Below are 19,149 nucleotides of genomic sequence, written 5' to 3' on the forward strand. Positions count from 1 at the left end.
TAAAGGGGCGGCCGTCTGAGTAATGTGCATGTCACACGCTGCTTTGTTTTATAAGAGCAGCAGCTATTACCCAGAGTGCTTTATAAAGACACTGTTAAACAGAGAGAGACAATACAGCCATTATTTTGGGGGAAATTAAGTGATACAGTAAAAAAAAAAAAACGTTAGGCTAATCGCTAAATTAGTCGTTAGAGTAATCGACTAACCGAAAAAATAATCGCTAGATTAATCGTTAGAACAATTGTCGTTTGGGACAGCCCTAGTGTCATCCGCATAGTTGTGGTAGGCAATTTGGTTCTTTTTATGATGTGTCCCAATGGAAGCATGTAGAGATTGAATAGGAGGGGGCCAAGGATTGATCCTTGGGGAACCCCACATGTAATTTTAATTTTGTCTGACACAAAGTTGCCAATGGAGACATAGTAGCTTCTGTTCTGTAGGTATGATCTAAACCAGTTTAGAGCAGTGCCTGAAAGTACCTAGGCTTTTAGTCTATCTATTAGAACAATGTCAGTTTGTAGTTAAAACTGTCTCTGAAGAAGGAGGCGATTGCCAATGAATATTCGGTTAGAAAACATAACATTTGTGATTAACATGACTTCTGGTATAAACCATGCCCACTCCCGGTCTTCTATCCGAATACAGATAGGCTACAGATAATTCTGTTGGTTGAACAGATACAAATACAGATAATGACGTCTCTGTACCCCTCTACACATTGTCTCAGCCGATAATTAACCTAGGTTCACAACAGTCTTTCTTCTTAACTTGTTTGGAAAGCCTGGGAAAATTGAGGAAGAAGTGCATTAGCGGGCAATGTAGACATACTTGCTACACTCCCATCCAGTCAATAGGCAATCGTTACATTATCTGTTAGTGTGAAATGTCTATATAGTTTGCGTTTAAAAATGCCTCCTGTTGGTCAATGGATCATTTACATAAAAATGTTTGGCATTTAGCAGACGCCTTATTCCAAAGCGACTTACAATCATACACAATACATTTGACTAAGCAAGTGAATCATCAATCCACCAGTCGTAGCAGGAAGAGTAATCTAGCTCAGGCCCGGGGCCATTGGCAGTCTCAATTTATTTATTTTCTTTTTCTTTTTTTGTATAGACACTGGAGAAACAGAGAAACAGTACAGGGGGGGCAGTAGAAGTCTTGCGGGACACAGTAAAGGGGAAAAGCGGGTGTCTCAGGAGACGCAGTGCTGGGGGTAGTAGATGTCTCAGGAGGAGCAGTTAAGGTGTAACCTGAAGAGACGGGTCTTCAGTCTCCAGCGGAAGATGGGTAGTGACTCTGCAGTTCTGACAGCCGTGGGAAGCTCATTCCACCAGCGGGGAGCCAGGGTAGTGAAGAGACGTGATCGGGCAGCGTGGCTGCCGTGTTGGTGTAGAGGTGGTTGGGCCAGTTGGCCAGCAGAGGTGGAGGAGTGGAGTGAATGGGCTGAAGTTTGGGCGGTGACCATTGCCTGTAGGTAGGCAGGGGCTGTCCCTTTAGCTGCCTGGTAGGCGTGGAGCCCGGCCAGGAGTACGTTGCAGTAATCAAGGCGGGAGATGACCAGTGACTGGGTCAAGAGTTGCGCTGCTTCTCTGGTGAGGAATGGTCGTATCCTTCTGATGTTGTAAAGGAAGAATCTGCAGGAGCGTGCCGTTGCTGCAATGTTCTCCACACAGGATAGGCCTGGGGGGCGATAGATGACAACAATGTGAAGTTTGACAGGGTAAGAGACAAGTTTGACAGGAGAGTTCAGTGTTTCCTCCAGGAATTTTTCCATTGGCGCGCGCGCTCAAAACAACGACCGAATTTCAAACTAGAGGGAGGATGGCAAAAAAAAAAAAAGCTACAAATTTGCACGACCAGCTGTCGCTGCAGGACACGTTCGATTGCAAAATTTATTTATCCTTTATGTTCCCAGTTGAGGGCGTGTAGCTGTCGTTAGTTGGCCTGCTTTTATTTAGTTATGCGTACGTTTGAGTTAGTCATCTCTAGGATTGTTGTTTGATATTAGCCTATACTTTCTCTTATCTGCATTTTGAGCAACTGTACAAGACCCAACAACACAACTCTGATACAGGACTAATGTTACCTAGCTGCTATAGCTAACCCTGCTACAAGACCCAACAACACAACTCTGATACAGGACTAATGTTACCTAGCTGCTATAGCTAACCCTGCTACAAGACCCAACAACACACCTCTGATACAGGACTAATGTTACCTAGCTGTAGGGATGCTCCGATCTGGATTTTTGGGGCCGATACCGATCACCGATTTGTTTCCTCAAGATCAACCGATACCGATACTGATTTTTAAAAAAATACATAACTGACTGGATAGCCTAAATATTTTTTGCTTTTTAGACAAAAGTTTTGATCCATTAGGCACCAAGCAAACGCAGACCCATTTTTATGGCATAGTAAAGGTCTGGCCTATCACCCAGTTAGGGCCTGAAGCCCAAGTCAGTCGATATGGCTGTATAAAAGACATCATAAACGTGGCCTTCATGGTTTACATACTGTTACGTCCTCCTATGTTTTCTGTTCAGTTATCTGTCTTCCCCAGAAAAGAAAGAAAAAAAAAGATCGGTTTTTGCGATCGGCCATTTTTGCCGATCACCGATCGAGTCATTTGGAGTGAAATCGGCCGATTTAAATCGGTGGCCGATAAATCGGAGCATCCCTACCTAGCTGCTATAGCTAACCCTGCTACAAGACCCAACAACACAACTCTGATACAGGACTAATGTTACCTAGCTGCTATAGCTAACCCTGCTACAAGACCCAACAACACAACTCTGATACAGGACTAATGTTACCTAGCTGCTATAGACCCATTTGTACTAAACAACTACAACGTTGTATTGGACACATTTTTTTCGAACTAATCCACAGACAGCAGTCTTATTAACGGGCCCCTGTGGTGCCAGGTGTGGAGGCGACCCAGCACAGTGGGGATATACACTATCAAGCCAAGCTCTACTGTCAATATTTGCGTGTGTGTGTTTTACTTTGAACGCAATTTCAATTGCAATGTCCCAAGTATTACCTACATCTCCTCTGTGGAAAACTCTAATCCCGACGCAGCAGTTATTGTGCTCGGCGATTTTAATCACACCAACAGAACTTCCCAATTACAAACAACAGGTGTCATGCCCCAGCAGAGGAGCTAACATACTAGACCACTGCTACGTTACTATCAACGAGGCTTACCGTTCGTTCCCGAGGGCACCGCTGGGAAGGTCCGACCATGCCATGCTGCTCCTCGTCCCGAAATATATAGAGAAACTTAAATCCTGCAATACGACACCCAGCCATGCAGTTTCGTATCGCTCATAGCCACTGCTAGCTTCAGCAATGTTTGAAGTGTCTGGGACATCTTTTTTCTTGAAAAATCCATCCATCTGTCGCTGTTATTTAACGTGATATCTTATTTGTGCACCTAGCTAGCTAGATCAGCTTTTTGTATCTTTTAGATGGTACTACCGGTGACTTTTAGCCCGTTATTTGCGAGGAGAAAACACAGGCGGCCGAGCATTTCGGAAGCTGAGCGGGGATGGTTGAGTCTGCACGGTTCTCATGCCGGTTCACATTTAGACCAATCAGGAGTAGCCCTAATGTCATTAATCTGATTTTGGATCAGCGGTTAGAGAGAGATGGGCGTGGATTTAGTTGCACTTTTAGTCAACATCCATTATAGCGCTGATCTAGGATCAGATATATTTTAATCAGCTAAAATGTAAAACTTTTTTCTTTTTTTTTCTTTTGTGGACTGAATCAATTCGTGGCGGAGGAAATTCATTCGTGGCGGCCCGCCACCAATAAATGCATATAGAGGAAACACTGGAGTTTGAGTAGATCATTTTGATACTCAAAATAGGCCTACTACTTTGGATGGTCAAGGATTAATGGTACCATGTGCATAATATTTAACTGTTCAGATTATCATATAAAGGTGAACTCCTTGAAGGAAATCAGCAAATGTTTTACTTTTTTTTTAAATTTCATTCGTGAATTACTTTGACCCTGTCCCAGCCTTTTCATGTAATTAATTGCTTTACTTAATTGCTCATCTATTTCATACATTTCCCCACTTTCAGTGGTTGAGAGTTATGTGGAGGCTCCAAGGTTTGCAGCGCCTCTGTCGATGTGTGAGCTGCCTGACAGTATGCAGGATGCCAGAGAACCCACCATCGCTCAGCTGCTACAGGAGAAAGCCCTCTACTCCTTCTCCGAGTGGCCAAAGGTAACCAACTAGGTTTGGCAGGTAACAGATTAGAGCACATGTTTAGGGAAATAATGATGTCTTCAATGCAAGTTGTTGGGAATACTGCTCAGCCACTTGAACTTTTATTTTCAAATGTGTAGTTTGCGCATTTCGCTGCTTGTGTTTTTCTTTTCTCGAGTGGTTTTGTTTTCTGTTGCATGGTGTTAGGACAGGGTGATCATAAACCGCCTGGACAGCATCTGCCACGCTATCCTGAAGGGGAAGTGGCCCTCCTCCAGCCAGCAGTACGAGTCTCCCAGCTCGCTGGCCAACACCTGTGTTCCCAACAGCGTCCACCACCACCAGCGACCTGGCTTCCTCCCGGCCAGGGTCCAGGCCCCGCCCCCAGGCCCCTCCCCCGGCCTCAACTTCAACATCCCGGCCCCCGTCACTCGCCTGCCCAAGGTGATTTTCGCCACATCCTCATATTCAGTCTCTGTCCCATACCATGATTCACACCCGTCATTGTTGAAGTCCTTTCTCTCTGTGAATGTTTGTGTTAACTATTCACCGTGTCTGTTGTCCGATATTCACCATTATATTGTTAATATTCTCACATTCTTCTTCATTTCCATCTGATTCAGTACAAGCCAAGAGGCGGCGCGTGCAGCCGTGGAGGCTGGAGGTTGACATCCTTGCCTCTCTTGCAGGAGAGACTGGTGGCGCCGCCCTACCTGCCCGAACTGAAGCGGGGCAGGCGTGCCTACGAGTACGACGCGGAGGTCCTAAGTAAACAGTGCCACACGGGGGAGAAGATGCCCGTGGTCGCCCCGCAACACAGGGGCGGGGCTCTGCTGCTCAACGGGTGGCAGGAGGCGGCTATGGACCTCTCCAAGGCCGGGGATCTCGGCATCGGGGGCGAGACGACCACCGTCGGCCACATCAGTCACCAGGTACACCCCGGCACCCACAAAGGGCCGACCATGGGCCAGGTGCAGGAGGCCATGCAGGGAGCGATGCAGGGCTCCGTGGGGATGGACATGGCCGGGATCCTACAGGCCGGCCTCATCCACCCCGTCACCGGCCAGATCGTCAATGGCAACCTGAGGCGTGACGATGCCATCATGCGTCGGCGGAGAGGGAGGCGGAGAAACGTGGAGGCAGCAGACATGGGGTTGGTCAAGAGCATGGGTCTGCACGTCCCCAAACCACAGGTCGGTGCTTTTTTTCTTTTTCCTTTTATGACATTTTCTTGATTTTCAAACAGACTGTGTATACCTGTTATGCTGTCTGTTATTCAGAGAGAGAAAACATTCAAATGTATCATATGAATGGAAATGTATGAGCTAACCCCCTGCGTTTTAAGATGATCCACCCCTTCCTTCAATAAAGACATTCCCCATGTAGACAAGACTATAAACAGGGGTGCACATAACTTTTTGGGGCCAGTGCTCAGAGGAGCACCTAGGGATGCTGCTTGGTGCTCCCCGAGCTCACGAGTCACGACCCGTCCCACAGGATGGATAAAAAAGGGATACATGGATAACTTATATTAGCAAAACGACATTTATTCAAAAATAAGATGAACGAACAAATGATTGTGTGCAAAACAAAAGAAACAAATGAAAAATCAAATGACTGCTCTTTAAGCATGAAAGTCTGTCAGACTCCTTTAAACACAATGAAATCAACTGACATCTCTTTAAGCACTAACTGAATGTCTGTTCTTTAAATACAATGAAATCAACTGATATCTCTTTAAGCACTGCTCTGTTCTGTAAACACTGAAATCAACTTTCAACAAAAAGTTACAGCCTAAGCATTTACTTATGCTACAAGCTTAATCATCATCATCACTGCTCTCTTGACTGTTGTTAATACTGTCCTCAATTTCAACCATGGTAGAGGATGTTGTAGGCTATCACTTTAAATAGCTCATTATTTTGATTGTGCAACAAAGTCTTTTTTTTTTTCTTCTAATATAATTCCCAACCATATTCCCTGGGTCAGGGGTCGAGGTGCGATAATGAAGCTGTAAAACAAACGTCTGAACGTTTGAAAGCTTCAGAGAAAAGAAACGTGAAGTGCCTTGGTGTTGTTTTTCCTTTTAGCGACGAGTCGTTCGGGACTGAATTTTCACGTGTCGGCGTGATAACCGTGCGATGCGCGATACGCGGAATGAAAGTACAAGTTACGATACTTTCCGAATGTTTTCGTGAGGGGAGTCGCCGTGGTCGTCGTCGGTGGGTACATTGTGGTCATGAAAGGATATGGTATTGGTATTAACGGGCAGTCAGCAGTTAGCAGTAGGAGTTTTGAGGAAGTCAATTCCTCTCCCAGCGCTTCCAGCTGTTGGTGCGCAAGAGCGCGTTCATGCCGCTGATCCTCCGCGCAACATGCATTTTGGCGACGCATGCGCACTGGCGCACCAGTTATGTGCACCCCTGACTATAAAACATGTTCCCTCTTGACCTGCGCCTGTACCCACCACGGCTGATCGATAAATCGTATTTTCATCGCCATCGCGATATGAACATGTCCGATAAACACATCGCAAAAGATTGCCTGAAACGTGTTTGGGTGTGTTGGTAAAATTCACTCAGAAAATCTGCTCTGGTTTCAGAGTGCTCTGGTTTCAACGTCATAGAACGCTCTGAAATCAGTTAATTTACGAACGGTCAGTTGAAAGTCTTTACAAACTAACGGCGGACACCAACGATAACATCACCATCATTTCTTTAGCGGCCAACAATTTTGCAGCAGTTGTTCAGAATCAGAATTGCTTTTATTACATCCAATGTATGGGTACAAAAGAGTAAAATTCTTAGGCTCAGGTTCTTCAAGCATTGCAGCAGAATACAAAATCAAAAGTAATAAAAGTAAGAGTAATAATACAATTTAAAAAGTACAATAAGGTACCGTATTTTCCGCACTATAAGGCGCACCGGATTATAAGGCGCACCTTCAATGAATGGCCTATTTTAGAACTGTTTTCATATACAGGGCGCACCGGATTATAAGGCGCACCGGATTATAAGGCGCATAGAATAGAAAATACTGCAGTCAAACGTTTGACTGGGGTTGCGTTACGCCCAAGCTCCACCTACTGCATTGCGTCACCTCTCCATCGGTGTTGTGTCAACTTCCCGTTGGCCATGCTCCACCTGAGCGTTGTCACCGTTAATGTTCTACCTGCTCCACTGTCAAAAATATATATTTTTCCACCTCAAGTATCAGCCGTTCGTCATCCATTTTTGCAACAAGCGTCAAGGACCTGCGGTGATTCACAGCTGACTCGCGTGAATAGCAATTCGCAATAGCTGCGACCACGAGATATAGAGTAGTTAGCTACAAGCATTTTCAATCTGGTATTATCTCTATTAGTGGATTAACCGCTGTGGTGATTTAACAGCTGATAAAAATACATCAAGTAGACTACAAACAGAGCAAAACAATAAAACAACACCAGAAAACAACCAATAGGCTATACAATTATAACCAACAACCAATATGTGACAGCTCCTGGTGAAATGTGCAACGTAATTTTTCAGTTTTGTGACTCTGAACGCAGCCACAGCTACGAACGCTGCTAACAAAACACATCGCTACGAAGGTCCAAACTGTATTTTAATAACATGACAACATGCTGGGAGAACATCGACATGCTAAAAACACATAACTACACATAACAAGATGAACACACAGTTATTGCTTTTGAACACGAGCTAAAACGAAAGTATGTTTACAAGTCAACCTCCCTTACCGGTAGCCTCCGGCAAACGAGAATAATGAATCCAATACACAAATTATAAGTGTTTAGTGATCGTTAAACTGTTGTGGGTACTTTAAAACTTCAAGTTGAAAGCACCAAGAAGGACCGCCTCGAAATTCATCGATGTTCATGTCCCGTGCTCGCGCTGTTGCCTTCATTCGAATAGTGACTGTAGAGACGCTTCTACTTGCGGCTCTCTGTTCAACAACCCACTGTTGGAGTGTGTCCTCTAACTGTGTCTAACTGTGGCCATCTCGCTTTGTTCCCTCGGAAACTCTGTTTAGTCTTCTTTACTTGGGGTCTTTATACACACAAGTGGTGTGGGACTGTGAGTAAGCACAGTACCGGTGTTTACTGATTACCGTAATGCTGCAAGCGGTGCGGCTTTGTAGTTTACCAGTCGTACTGAAACATTTTGACAGAGCGCCTTTGAGCGCCGTGTACAACCAGTATGGATCAACCAATTAACAAATTGATCCATATATAAGGCGCTCCGGGTTATAAGGCGCACTGTCGGTTTTTTGGAAAATTAAAGGCTTTTAAGTGCAGAAAATAGGGTAATAAAGTGATGGTAGTTGTCCTACAGCGGGACCAGTCGTACTGCAGTAGAACAGTAGGGACCAGTCGTACTGCAGTAGAACAGTAGGGACCAGTCGTACTGCAGTAGAACAGTAGGGACCAGTCGTACTGCAGTAGAACAGTAGGGACCAGTCGTACTGCAGTAGAACAGTAGGGACCAGTCGTACTGCAGTAGAACAGAAGTGCAAAATGCTGTGCAGGTCACAATGAGATGAAATGCAATATCATATAATATGCAATATAGGTACATCATATACAGAATATCTGTATATGATACAGATAGTAGTGTTTCCGCTGCTTTGGGGGTGTGGCATGGACCGTGGCATGGACCCTCCCCCAGTCCGCCCTGAGATTGGGAGGTCGTGATTTCAATCCCCGGCCGAGTCATGCCAAAGACTATAAACATGGTACCCGATACCTCCCTGCTTGGCACTCAGCATTAAGGGTTGGACTGGGGGTAAGACCCTGCGACATACCAGCGTCATGTCCAGGGGGTGTACTTTTACATCAAGACGCTTTACGCTACGGAAACAGGAGATTGGCTCCTGCCCTATGGGCCATTAGGCTCGAGAGCCATCGCTACTTATGTGGTCTTAACTACATGTCCACTTTCTCACCTGGTTCTTGCTCTATCTGTGTCTATCAGGACTCCATCCTGCTCTCTCTCCTTCTCTCCCTCTCTATCCTCCTCTCTCGTCAACCAAAAGGCAAACATAACAACCAGAGTATTTATAATCTAATAAGAGGTATACATTTATCCATATCAATTCATAACATCATTCGAATTGAACATTGGGTTGCTGTGGGCAATGCAGTTAGATAATGTAATTTTGACCTTACTCATTTTCCAATGAGTGAGGGTTTGTTCCAATGCTTCAATCCACTGTCCATGTACTGTAAATATACCATTATGGTATTACCATAAAGCCCAATTCTAGTTAAATAAGAAGGATTGTATATCTACTTTAAGTAAAATAATAAAGTGCATCCAGTTAGCTCTTTAGCTGCCAAGTGTGCGAGCAGAGTAGCTCATCTAATCACTATAATCAGACACTTTCTAGTCACAATAGTAACGACCAATTTTAACCAACTTTCTGAATGTCAGAACACTCAGCAATTATATTTGCTAACGTTTCAACTTGCTTACTTTCATCTGCAGACATTTCACCCTGCAAAAACTCTCGCTCGCGCACACTCACACACACGCTGGCACAGCGGTTGAGTGCATAAATGAACATACTTTTCAGATGGTTGACATTTCATCCCTTTTTTGACTGGTCTTATGCAATACACTAATCACATTTTTTGAGATGCACCTGTACCTTAATGCTATTTAAGTGAGAGAAACTATCTATCATTTATTTAGGGCCATATTTATCTAGCCTACATCGTGATTTTTATTTTCTTCCAGATTAACGTTAGCTAGCCACTGCCCAATAGTAATGTTATATGGTGATCTATCAAACATAGCACAACCCAATTCCCCAAATAGCGTGCAAGTTCACATTGACATTGTTTGCTAACATTAGCTAGCTAGCACTTAACCGATGTCGGATAGCTAGGCTAGTACAGCGAGTGGCATCAAAGGCGTTAGCTCACGCTAGCTATCTAGGCTAATGTTAGCTAGCTGACTAACGTACGAAATGAAAATTCATACACCAATCAAAATGTTCAGACTTTTATTTTGAAAAACGGAAATACATTTCAACGTTGTTGTAAATCACATCACACACTTGGTAGTCAAGCCAAAATATTGCAATGCAATGGACTCGGTGAGTAATCCCCACGGCTACCTAATTAACTACAACACTACTTTACATTGTTAGCAGGCTCACAAAACAAGCTGTGTTAGTTGACTAGCGAGTGTGTCATTCATTTTCAACACTGAAATGTATTTACATTTTTCTAAATAAAAATCTGAACATTAAGTCAGCTGCTGGCTTGTTACCCTTTTCACCAGCAGATGTCACATGATACTGTGATCCCATCAGTTTCCAGTTAAATCTGCCTTGTTGTTCAGAGAATGGGGGGGTATTCCACTTACGTTGGATTAGTATATTCGCGATTAAAAGGAAAGCCTTGTTCAGGCAAATCCTGATTGGGATTCAAGCCTCAAGTGATTCCTCGAATGAGAATCAGCCTTGTGTCGTCAGTGTTCACACAAGACCGGTTTGGAGATTCTCGATTTGGGCACGTGCTTGCAGGCAGAAGGAGCCAAGAAGAGCCGATTGTCGAAAAGAAGATACTAGACTAGAATGTGCAGTGCTACTACTTATTGATCTTTATGAAGACGGAAAATGAGATGTAAAATAGTGCAATACTGCCGCAATTAACAAGGCGAGGGAAATGGTTTGGCAAGAAATTGCTCACCGATTAAATCCGTAGGTCATACTAGCCCCTACTTATTGTTTTATGTTCATGTTTTAATAAATGAATATTCACTACTGTGGTGATATCAGCAGCAAGCTAGATACGGTCAGATCGTCACGATTGTAACCGATGCCATGGTATCAATTCGTTGTTTTAAGACGGTGGTTCAAATCCCTCTTCTGACACACTTTTTACTGCATTTCATTGTCTGATGCTTGTACTCTAACAATAAAGTTGAATCTAAACTAAAAATGTATGTAAGCTATAAAATGATGGTGTAGGCTACTTAACGAGAACTGACATGATTACAATGGTGTTTGAAGCCTTTCTGACTAGTAAATGATGTCCTTCTAACTGGACCCTGGATTTGGCATAGATCATTTTTTCTTATGATTACTGATGGATAGATGATTCATTTACTTTGACAAACATATATATATATATATACAGGTGCTGGTCATATAATTATAATATCATCAAAAAGTTGATTTATTTCAGTAATTCCATTCAAAAAGTGAAACTTGTATAATGTATACATTCATTCCACATAGACTGATATATTTCAAGTGTTTATTGCTTTTAATTTGGATGATTATTACTGACAACTAATGAAAACCCCAAATTTAGTATCTCAGAAAATTAGAATATTGTGAAAAGGTTCAATATTGAAGACCCCTGGTGCCACACTCTAATCAGCTAATTAACTCAAAACACCTGCAAACGCCTTTAAATGGTCCCTCAGTCCAGTTCTGTAGGCTACACAATAGGGGTGGGCATCAATGATCGACGATCGATAATTGATCGATAAGGATCTTGGTCGATCACAAAATATTTTGATCGATAATCATATTATTATTATTATTATTTTTATAATAATAATAATAATCATAATGGAAATTAGTTAGGCTGGCCTAACTGTCACCAGATTGCGTTCGTCTCTCACCCTTGAACATGTTAACATGATCATCTTTCTGAACAAGAACCAGTAGGCCTGCCGCCTACAGTCTCTCGCTGGAGTTTAAATGTAAGTTAAGCTGGACGCTCTTAAGGACACTAACGTTTTCAGTCATCCTCCTATTTGTGAGTAACTGTTTTTTTACTGCTCCTATGGTGAGTTACTTATTTTCTATATTTTTATTTATGTGTAAAATGTGTTTTTAAGTTAAACAATTTAGGCTACTCACTGCCTTGTGTAAGAGGATTGTTATCTGACTGTAGTGTCTAGTTTGAATGTGAATGAATGAATGTGTGCAATAGCAACACAAATAAAGTTTTTTCCCCAAGGAAAACATGCTTGTTATTTCTGCCCTAGTTTTTTTTTTTTTATGAAAAAAAAGCTTATTAATTGATCGTTAATTCTTGCGATTATCGAAAAATATTTTTTTATCGTTTGCCCAGCCCTACTACACAATCATGGGGAAGACTGCTGACCTGACAGTTGTCCAAAAGACGACCATTGACACCTTGCACAAGGAGGGCAAGACACAAAAGGTCATTGCTAAAGAGGCTGGCTGTTCACAGAGCTCTGTGTCCAAGCAAATGAATAGAGAGGCGAAGGGAAGGAAAAGATGTGGTAGAAAACAGTGTACAAGCAATAGGGATAACCGCACCCTGGAGGGGATTGTGAAACAAAGCCGATTAAAAAATGTGGGGGAGATTCACAATTGGCCTGCAGCTGGAGTCAGTGCTTCAAGAACCACCACACAGAGACGTATGCAAGACATGGGTTTCAGCTGTGGCATTCCTTGTGTCAAGCCACTCTTGAACAAGAGACAGCGTCAGAAGCGTCTCGCCTGGGCTAAAGACAAAAAGGACTGGACTGCTGCTGAGTGGTCCAAAGTTATGTTCTCTGATGAAAGTACATTTTGCATTTCCTTTGGAAATCAAGGTCCCAGAGTCTGGAGGAAGAGAGGAGAGGCACAGAATCCATGTTGCTTGAAGTCCAGTGTAAAGTTTCCACCGTCAGTGATGGTTTGGGGTGCCATGTCATCTGCTGGTGTTGGTCCACTGTGTTTTCTGAGGTCCAGGGTCAACGCAGCCGTCTACCAGGAAGTTTTAGAGCACTTCATGCTTCCTTCTGCTGACCAACTTTATGGAGATGCAGATTTCATTTTCCAACAGGACTTGGCACCTGCACACAGTGCCAAAGCTACCAGTACCTGGTTTAAGGACCATGGTATCCCTGTTCTTAATTGGCCAGCAAACTCGCCTGACCTTAGCCCCATAGAAAATCTATGGGGTATTGTGAAGAGGAAGATGCGATGCGCCAGACCCAACAATGCAGAAGAGCTGAAGGCCACTATCAGAGCAACCTGGGCTTCCATAACACCTGAGCAGTGCCACAGACTGATGGACTCCATGCCACGCCGCATTGCTGCAGTAATTCAGGCAAAAGGAGCCCCAACTAAGTATTGAGTGCTGTACATGCTCATACTTTCCATGTTCATACTTTTCAGTTGGCCAACATTTAAAAAAAACTTGTTTTGTATTGGTCTTAAGTAATATTCTAATTTTCTGAGATACTGAATTTGGGGTTTTCATTAGTTGTCAGTAATAATCATCAAAATTAAAAGCAATAAACACTTGAAATATATCAGTCTGTGTGGAATGAATGTATACATTATACAAGTTTCACTTTTTTAATGGAATTACTGAAATAAATCAACTTTTTGATGATATTCATTAACTAATTATATGACCAGCACCTGTATATAGTCAATCGATTTGCATGAAGGCTTCGGTTTAATGTAAAAAATCAAAAAAATAATAAAATAATCAAGTATCGAACCGGCAACCTTCGGACTTCTAGCTGGCTGCCTTGATCCCTGCGCCAAACACACCATTATGACATTGTCGATGCAAGTTGATAGACATGATATTTTCTTACACCTTTTTATTTATCCATCCATCCATCCATCCATTCATCCATCTATATCTAGCACACTATCAAACTATCTATCTATCTAGCACACTATCAAACTATCTATAAAAATATCAATGGAGTCGATTGGAGACCCCCATCGATGTCGACACTGCTCGGGGTGAATTTAAGCACTTGACGCATGTTGAACTCCCGGTTCATTGAGTTTACTCTCGGTTCACTTCTCGGGGTGGCACCACGGTGGTTCAGGGCTCAAAATGACCGTATACCGATGGTGGAGTTAGCCAGCATAGTCTTGTGTTTCTACCCCCTTCATAGCCGGTGTTATTCACGGGCAAACACGGTGCCCGGAGGCACCCTTTGCGGGTTAATAACTGTGGTTTCCCGTGGGTTAGGGTAAAAATTCAAACGTGTCCGGATAGGGGAGAGGACTGGGAATCTGAAACCATTTGAATGGTGTCGATACGACACTCCTATCACGAACGGCACAGCTAGGAGTGAATTCCCGGGTATAACTTGTCTGTCCCCCCGCTGATATCCTCCAGGACGTTCTGGTGCTTGCAGCAGCGGGTGAACTCCCGGTTCATTGAATTTACGGTTAAAAGCATAATTTCTTGGGGTGTCAGCGTGGTGGTTCAGGGCTCAAAATGACCGTATACCGATGGTGAAGTTAGCAAAGTAGTATTGTGTTTGCACCACCTTCATAGCCGGTGTTATTCACGGACAAACACGGTGCCCGGAGGCACCCTTTGCGGGTTAATAACTGTGGTTTACCGTGGGTTAGGATAACAATTCAAACGTGTCCGGATAGGGGAGAGGACAGGGAATCTGAAACCATTTGAATGGTGTCGATACGACACTCCTATCACGGTCGACACCGACATTATTTATATATAAATGGCGGCGTACAGGGATGAGGTAGAGCAATTGAGCAAGCTGTGCAAGGTTAACAACCTGCTGTTAAACAAGTCAAAGACCCAGGAATTCATCGTAGACTTCAGGAGGAAAAAGTCCGAGATCCTGCCCCTGCTCATCGACGGAGAGAGCGTGGAGATAGTCTCAAACCTCCGATTCCTGGGACACAACATGCGGGATGACCTGGCCTGGAAGGACAACACTAAAGGCACCATCAAGAGGGCACAACAGCGGCTATACACCCTGAGATGCCTCAAGAAACAACACAGCAAGAAGGAGATGCTGGTGGCCTTCTACCACGGCGCAGTGGAGAGCATCCTCACCTTCGGCATCTCCAACTGGTTCCACAGCTGCACGGCAGCGGAGAGAAGCGACCTACAGAGAGTCGTGAGAACAGCACAGAGGATCACCGGCGCCCCCCTCCCCTCTCTGGAGGAGCTGTACAAAACACGCTGTCTCAGGAGGGCCTCCAAGATCTCCAAGGACCCGACCCACCCTGGGCACGAACACTTTGTCAAGCTGCCCTCGAACAGGAGGTACAGGACCCCGGCCGCTAAGACAAACAGACTGAAGGACAGCTTCTACCACAGGGCCGTCAAGGCCCTGAACACAGAAAAGGCCTAAGTTCTGGGCCCAGGACAGTCCGGACGGATTGTATGGCAGCTAGTGCTGAGGCACAAACATGTACATTTTCAAGCCTGCAAACTGTGACACTTTAAAATAATGTGAAAAAATACTTTGTTGTGAAATATGACAACCCTAGTTGACTATCCGTGCAGTATAGTACAGTGGATTGTGTACATAGCCCCTATTGATGTAAACCAGCTCCTTACCTTCTTGTGATTTTATGCATCTATGCTTTTTCTAAAAATGTGTTTCTTTTTCCTTTCCTAAACACCAGGGGAGCCTCCCCTCCTAAATTTCGTTGTTTGGTACCTGTACTGTAGCAATGACAAATAAAGTCTATCTATCTATCTACATACAGCATATGGATGTTACGTGCCTGTTACCTGCCGCTTTCAGTTCTAGTAGTTTAGATCTCGCAACCAGGGAAACAACGCTGACATGTGTTAAAGAGAGCAAGACGCGAATCTACCGGCATTTGACTGCCGCTGAACTGAGGAACAGCATAGGCACAGGACATCGCCATAATAGCGATTTTTTTTGTTATGCTTGTTGAAGAACTATTTTACCGTGCCGTGCCGTGTCGACACGGGCCGCTCAATGGAAAAGCGCCAAAGAACAGGGCTGACCCGGGTCGACCTGGGCTGGCCCTGTAGTGGAAAAGCACCATTAAACCAGCCTGTAAACCTGGTCGCTACCAGTTTTGTTCTGAAGGATTGGTTGCATAGCAACCAAGCAGCAAATTATTTGAGCCACATTCATGGAATGGAACTCGAGCTGAAATTATCGCGAATTTGAAAAACTAGCCCGGATTTGATTTAATCGACCTTTTAGGAATACCCTCCAGATGCCGAACTGCCGACATGTTTGCTGTAATTCTATGACTTGGTAGTAGGCAGTCATCACTCAATGCTCGTCTCATTCACAGAACAGCATGGGTTGCTTGCATTGTTTGATCGCGTCATCAAAAAAACGCCTGTATTCAGTAAACGTTCAGTCTTTTTACACATTCGGCCGAACACCGAATGTGCATTTTATGCTATTTTCGGCCAAATCATTTCGGTGGCCGAACTTTCGGTGCATCCCTAATTATAATGCATCGAACAGAATGAGGAATGGTATCAAACACACCTAGTGGTAGGGTATTACCAAGCTGGAAATGACTTCTACTCTAACGTTCTAGAGGGGTTTCCAGGTTGGTTCTAATTGGCCTCTAGTGAAATACTTTCTTAATAGGGGCTACTTTAAGTATTTCTGACTTTGTTTGTTTTTTCCAGCCCTAAGTTCTATACAACAACCTTATAATTATGATTCTTACCAAAACAAAGTTTGTGTCCTTAACAAAGTTCAGAAGATGAGATTATCGTTTATTGCTTGGCTGAAACAAAAATCATAAATTCAAATTCAAATCATGAATCAAAAATTATACATTGACCCTAGCAGTATTAAGAGATCCTTAGCCCAAGGATTCACAATGGTGTATCAATCCTTTTTAAAGGGGAACTCTATCCAATTTCCAGAAGTTCATATGTTCCTACGTTAATAGTTATTTCTTCCCGTAACAACAGGGCAAGGAATAACATGAACTTCTGTGAATCGGGTACCCCGTCAATGATTTAGCAGGGTATAATGAAGTAACAGTTTGTTTGTTCTCTCCAGGGCAGGGTAGAAGTCATCAGCCACTCTGCCGTCTCCTCCACCTCCTCTCCCACGGAGCCTCTAGGCCCCCCCACCCCCACCCAGTCCGAGGTCTTGGCCATCGACAGAGAGGCGGCCAACAAGGGCCTGATGGAGTGGCTGCGACAGAACCCCAACTACAACATGGAGATGCCTACCTTTGCACCTGTGAGTTAGTTTTCCTTGTTCATAGTGATCGCTGAAAATGTTTTCGGAGGGGGTGGGGCAGTCTTAATTTTGGCAGACTATTTTACATTTAGTCTTAGTCTTTAGACGAAGATGCACATTAGTTTTAGTCACATTTACTCTTTTGACTTTAGTTGACTTTTTCGTCAACTAAAACTAGACTAAAACTAAGAAGGATCAAAATGACTAAATGTAAAATAGCCTGCCAAAATTAACACTGGGGTGGGGGGGCGGGGCGGGGCGTTGCGTTGCAAGTGGAGAATGTTTTCGCCATGGTAAATCATATGGTGATTATCGATAGCAGTAACCGGTAATGGACATGCAGTGCGAATCCCAAAGATCTCGTCACTCACCTGTGAAAATATCTTTGGTTCGTTATGAGACTATGGAGGGACAAATTGGACTATGGCGGGGCCTTCACAGTCGAGCTAATTAATGGGACACACTGCTTTGTTACAATGCTGCCCTCCATAGATTCAGTTTGGTCTCACTTCCAGACTGTAAACAGTGTTGTGATTTGGCCCTAGTTAGTTATGAACCGTTGTCTGATGCGGTTCCCTCTGGTCCAGTCCCCTGGTGCAGGCATGATGCACAGTTTTGTGGAACGGCCCAAACAAAGGAGGCATCGTTGTAAAGACCCCACCAAGCTGGACGTCAACAGCCTCACTGGGGAGGAGAGGGTCCCCGTGGTTCACAAAGGCACCGGACGCAGGGTAACACTCCCCCTTCCCAGCTTAGAGACACACACACACACACACACACACACACACACACACTCTCACACATACAGTACATCATTAACTGAACTCCTAATGACTGAATACTTATTCTCTCACTGAATTTGCAGTTTGTATTAACTGTAATGTTCTGTGCTGTAGCTGGGGGGCGCTATGGCTCCAGCAATAAAGGAGCTGTCGCGATGGCTGGACGCTAACTCTGAGTACTGTGTGGCTCCTGACTGGGCAGACGTAGTGAAGCACTCTGTGAGTACCCTCTTCACTCTGACTCTCCTCCAGACTCCAGTATTTCACTCCGTGGGGAATATCCTGGGGAATGTCCGTAGTTCCAGTAAAACACAGACTTCGCTTATCCCGTGAGAATGTGCCACACGCAACACAGACGTCGGGGGGGAATTTCGAAATGACAGAGGTCACCAGATAATACTAGTCCCGATGGGGCTAAAGACAGATAATACTAGTCCCGATGGGGCTAAAGACAGATAATACTAGTCCCCATCGGGCTAAAGAGTATACATTAGGCTGTTTGAGAGAAGCTTTGAATCTTCAGCAACCTGCCCAGTGGTGCCCAGCATGTTGTTTGAAGTACAGTAGACCAACATATACATATACAGCACTTTAGCTGGTGTCAAAGCTGGGTTGTGGGTGGTCGTGCTCATTTTGAATTTCTTTTGCGGCTTTGACAAGCCATAACTTCTCACTTAAAAACATAGTTTTTGGTCTTTTAATATTGACACTTCATAAAACAAAGTCACGGACACCATACAGAACTTTTAAATGAGATTTGTTGCTATTGCAATATCTAGCAAAAGTACCCCAATATTATATTTTGTTCATAACTTGAAAGGCCTACACAATGGCGAGACTCGCTTCCAAACCTTGCTTCCTCTCGACTAACGGCGAGGCACATTTCATACAACAGGGTCAAGCAATTCAAAGTGCTTTACATATAGCATTAAAAGAAATACAGAAAAAGATACAAATAAAAAATTGAAATAAAAATGGCAAGAATGGAACTAACGTCACCCTCTGGAACTCTCTCCCCACAATGATCCGCAAGGCCCCCCCCCCCTACCCTGGACACTTTCAAATCAGCCCTCAAAACCCACCTGTTCTCCAAGGCCTTTGGCCCCTAGTCTAGTTTTGTCACTCTCGTCTTTGTTTCTTTGCTTTGTTTTTCTGTCTGTCTGGCTGTCTGT

At 43.9% G+C, this 19,149-nt stretch overlaps 1 protein-coding gene across 1 annotated transcript in view; it reads left to right on the plus strand.

Moving 5' to 3' along the window:
* Nucleotides 1-19,149, plus strand: part of chd6 (chromodomain helicase DNA binding protein 6) — a gene marked incomplete at both ends in the record, with an annotated part of 76,171 nt that overhangs the window by 55,673 nt on the left and 1,349 nt on the right. Inside the window, 6 exons of the mRNA XM_080546123.1 lie at nucleotides 4,103-4,248; nucleotides 4,438-4,674; nucleotides 4,854-5,423; nucleotides 17,010-17,195; nucleotides 17,783-17,926; nucleotides 18,092-18,196. Coding sequence (XP_080402249.1) covers nucleotides 4,103-4,248; nucleotides 4,438-4,674; nucleotides 4,854-5,423; nucleotides 17,010-17,195; nucleotides 17,783-17,926; nucleotides 18,092-18,196 — 1,388 coding nt within the window. The remainder of the gene's footprint in view (nucleotides 1-4,102; nucleotides 4,249-4,437; nucleotides 4,675-4,853; nucleotides 5,424-17,009; nucleotides 17,196-17,782; nucleotides 17,927-18,091; nucleotides 18,197-19,149) is intronic.

The sequence above is a fragment of the Nansenia antarctica genome, assembly GCF_963989245.1.
Source record: "Nansenia antarctica genome assembly, chromosome: 15".
Taxonomy (NCBI): Eukaryota; Metazoa; Chordata; class Actinopteri; order Argentiniformes; family Microstomatidae; genus Nansenia; species Nansenia antarctica.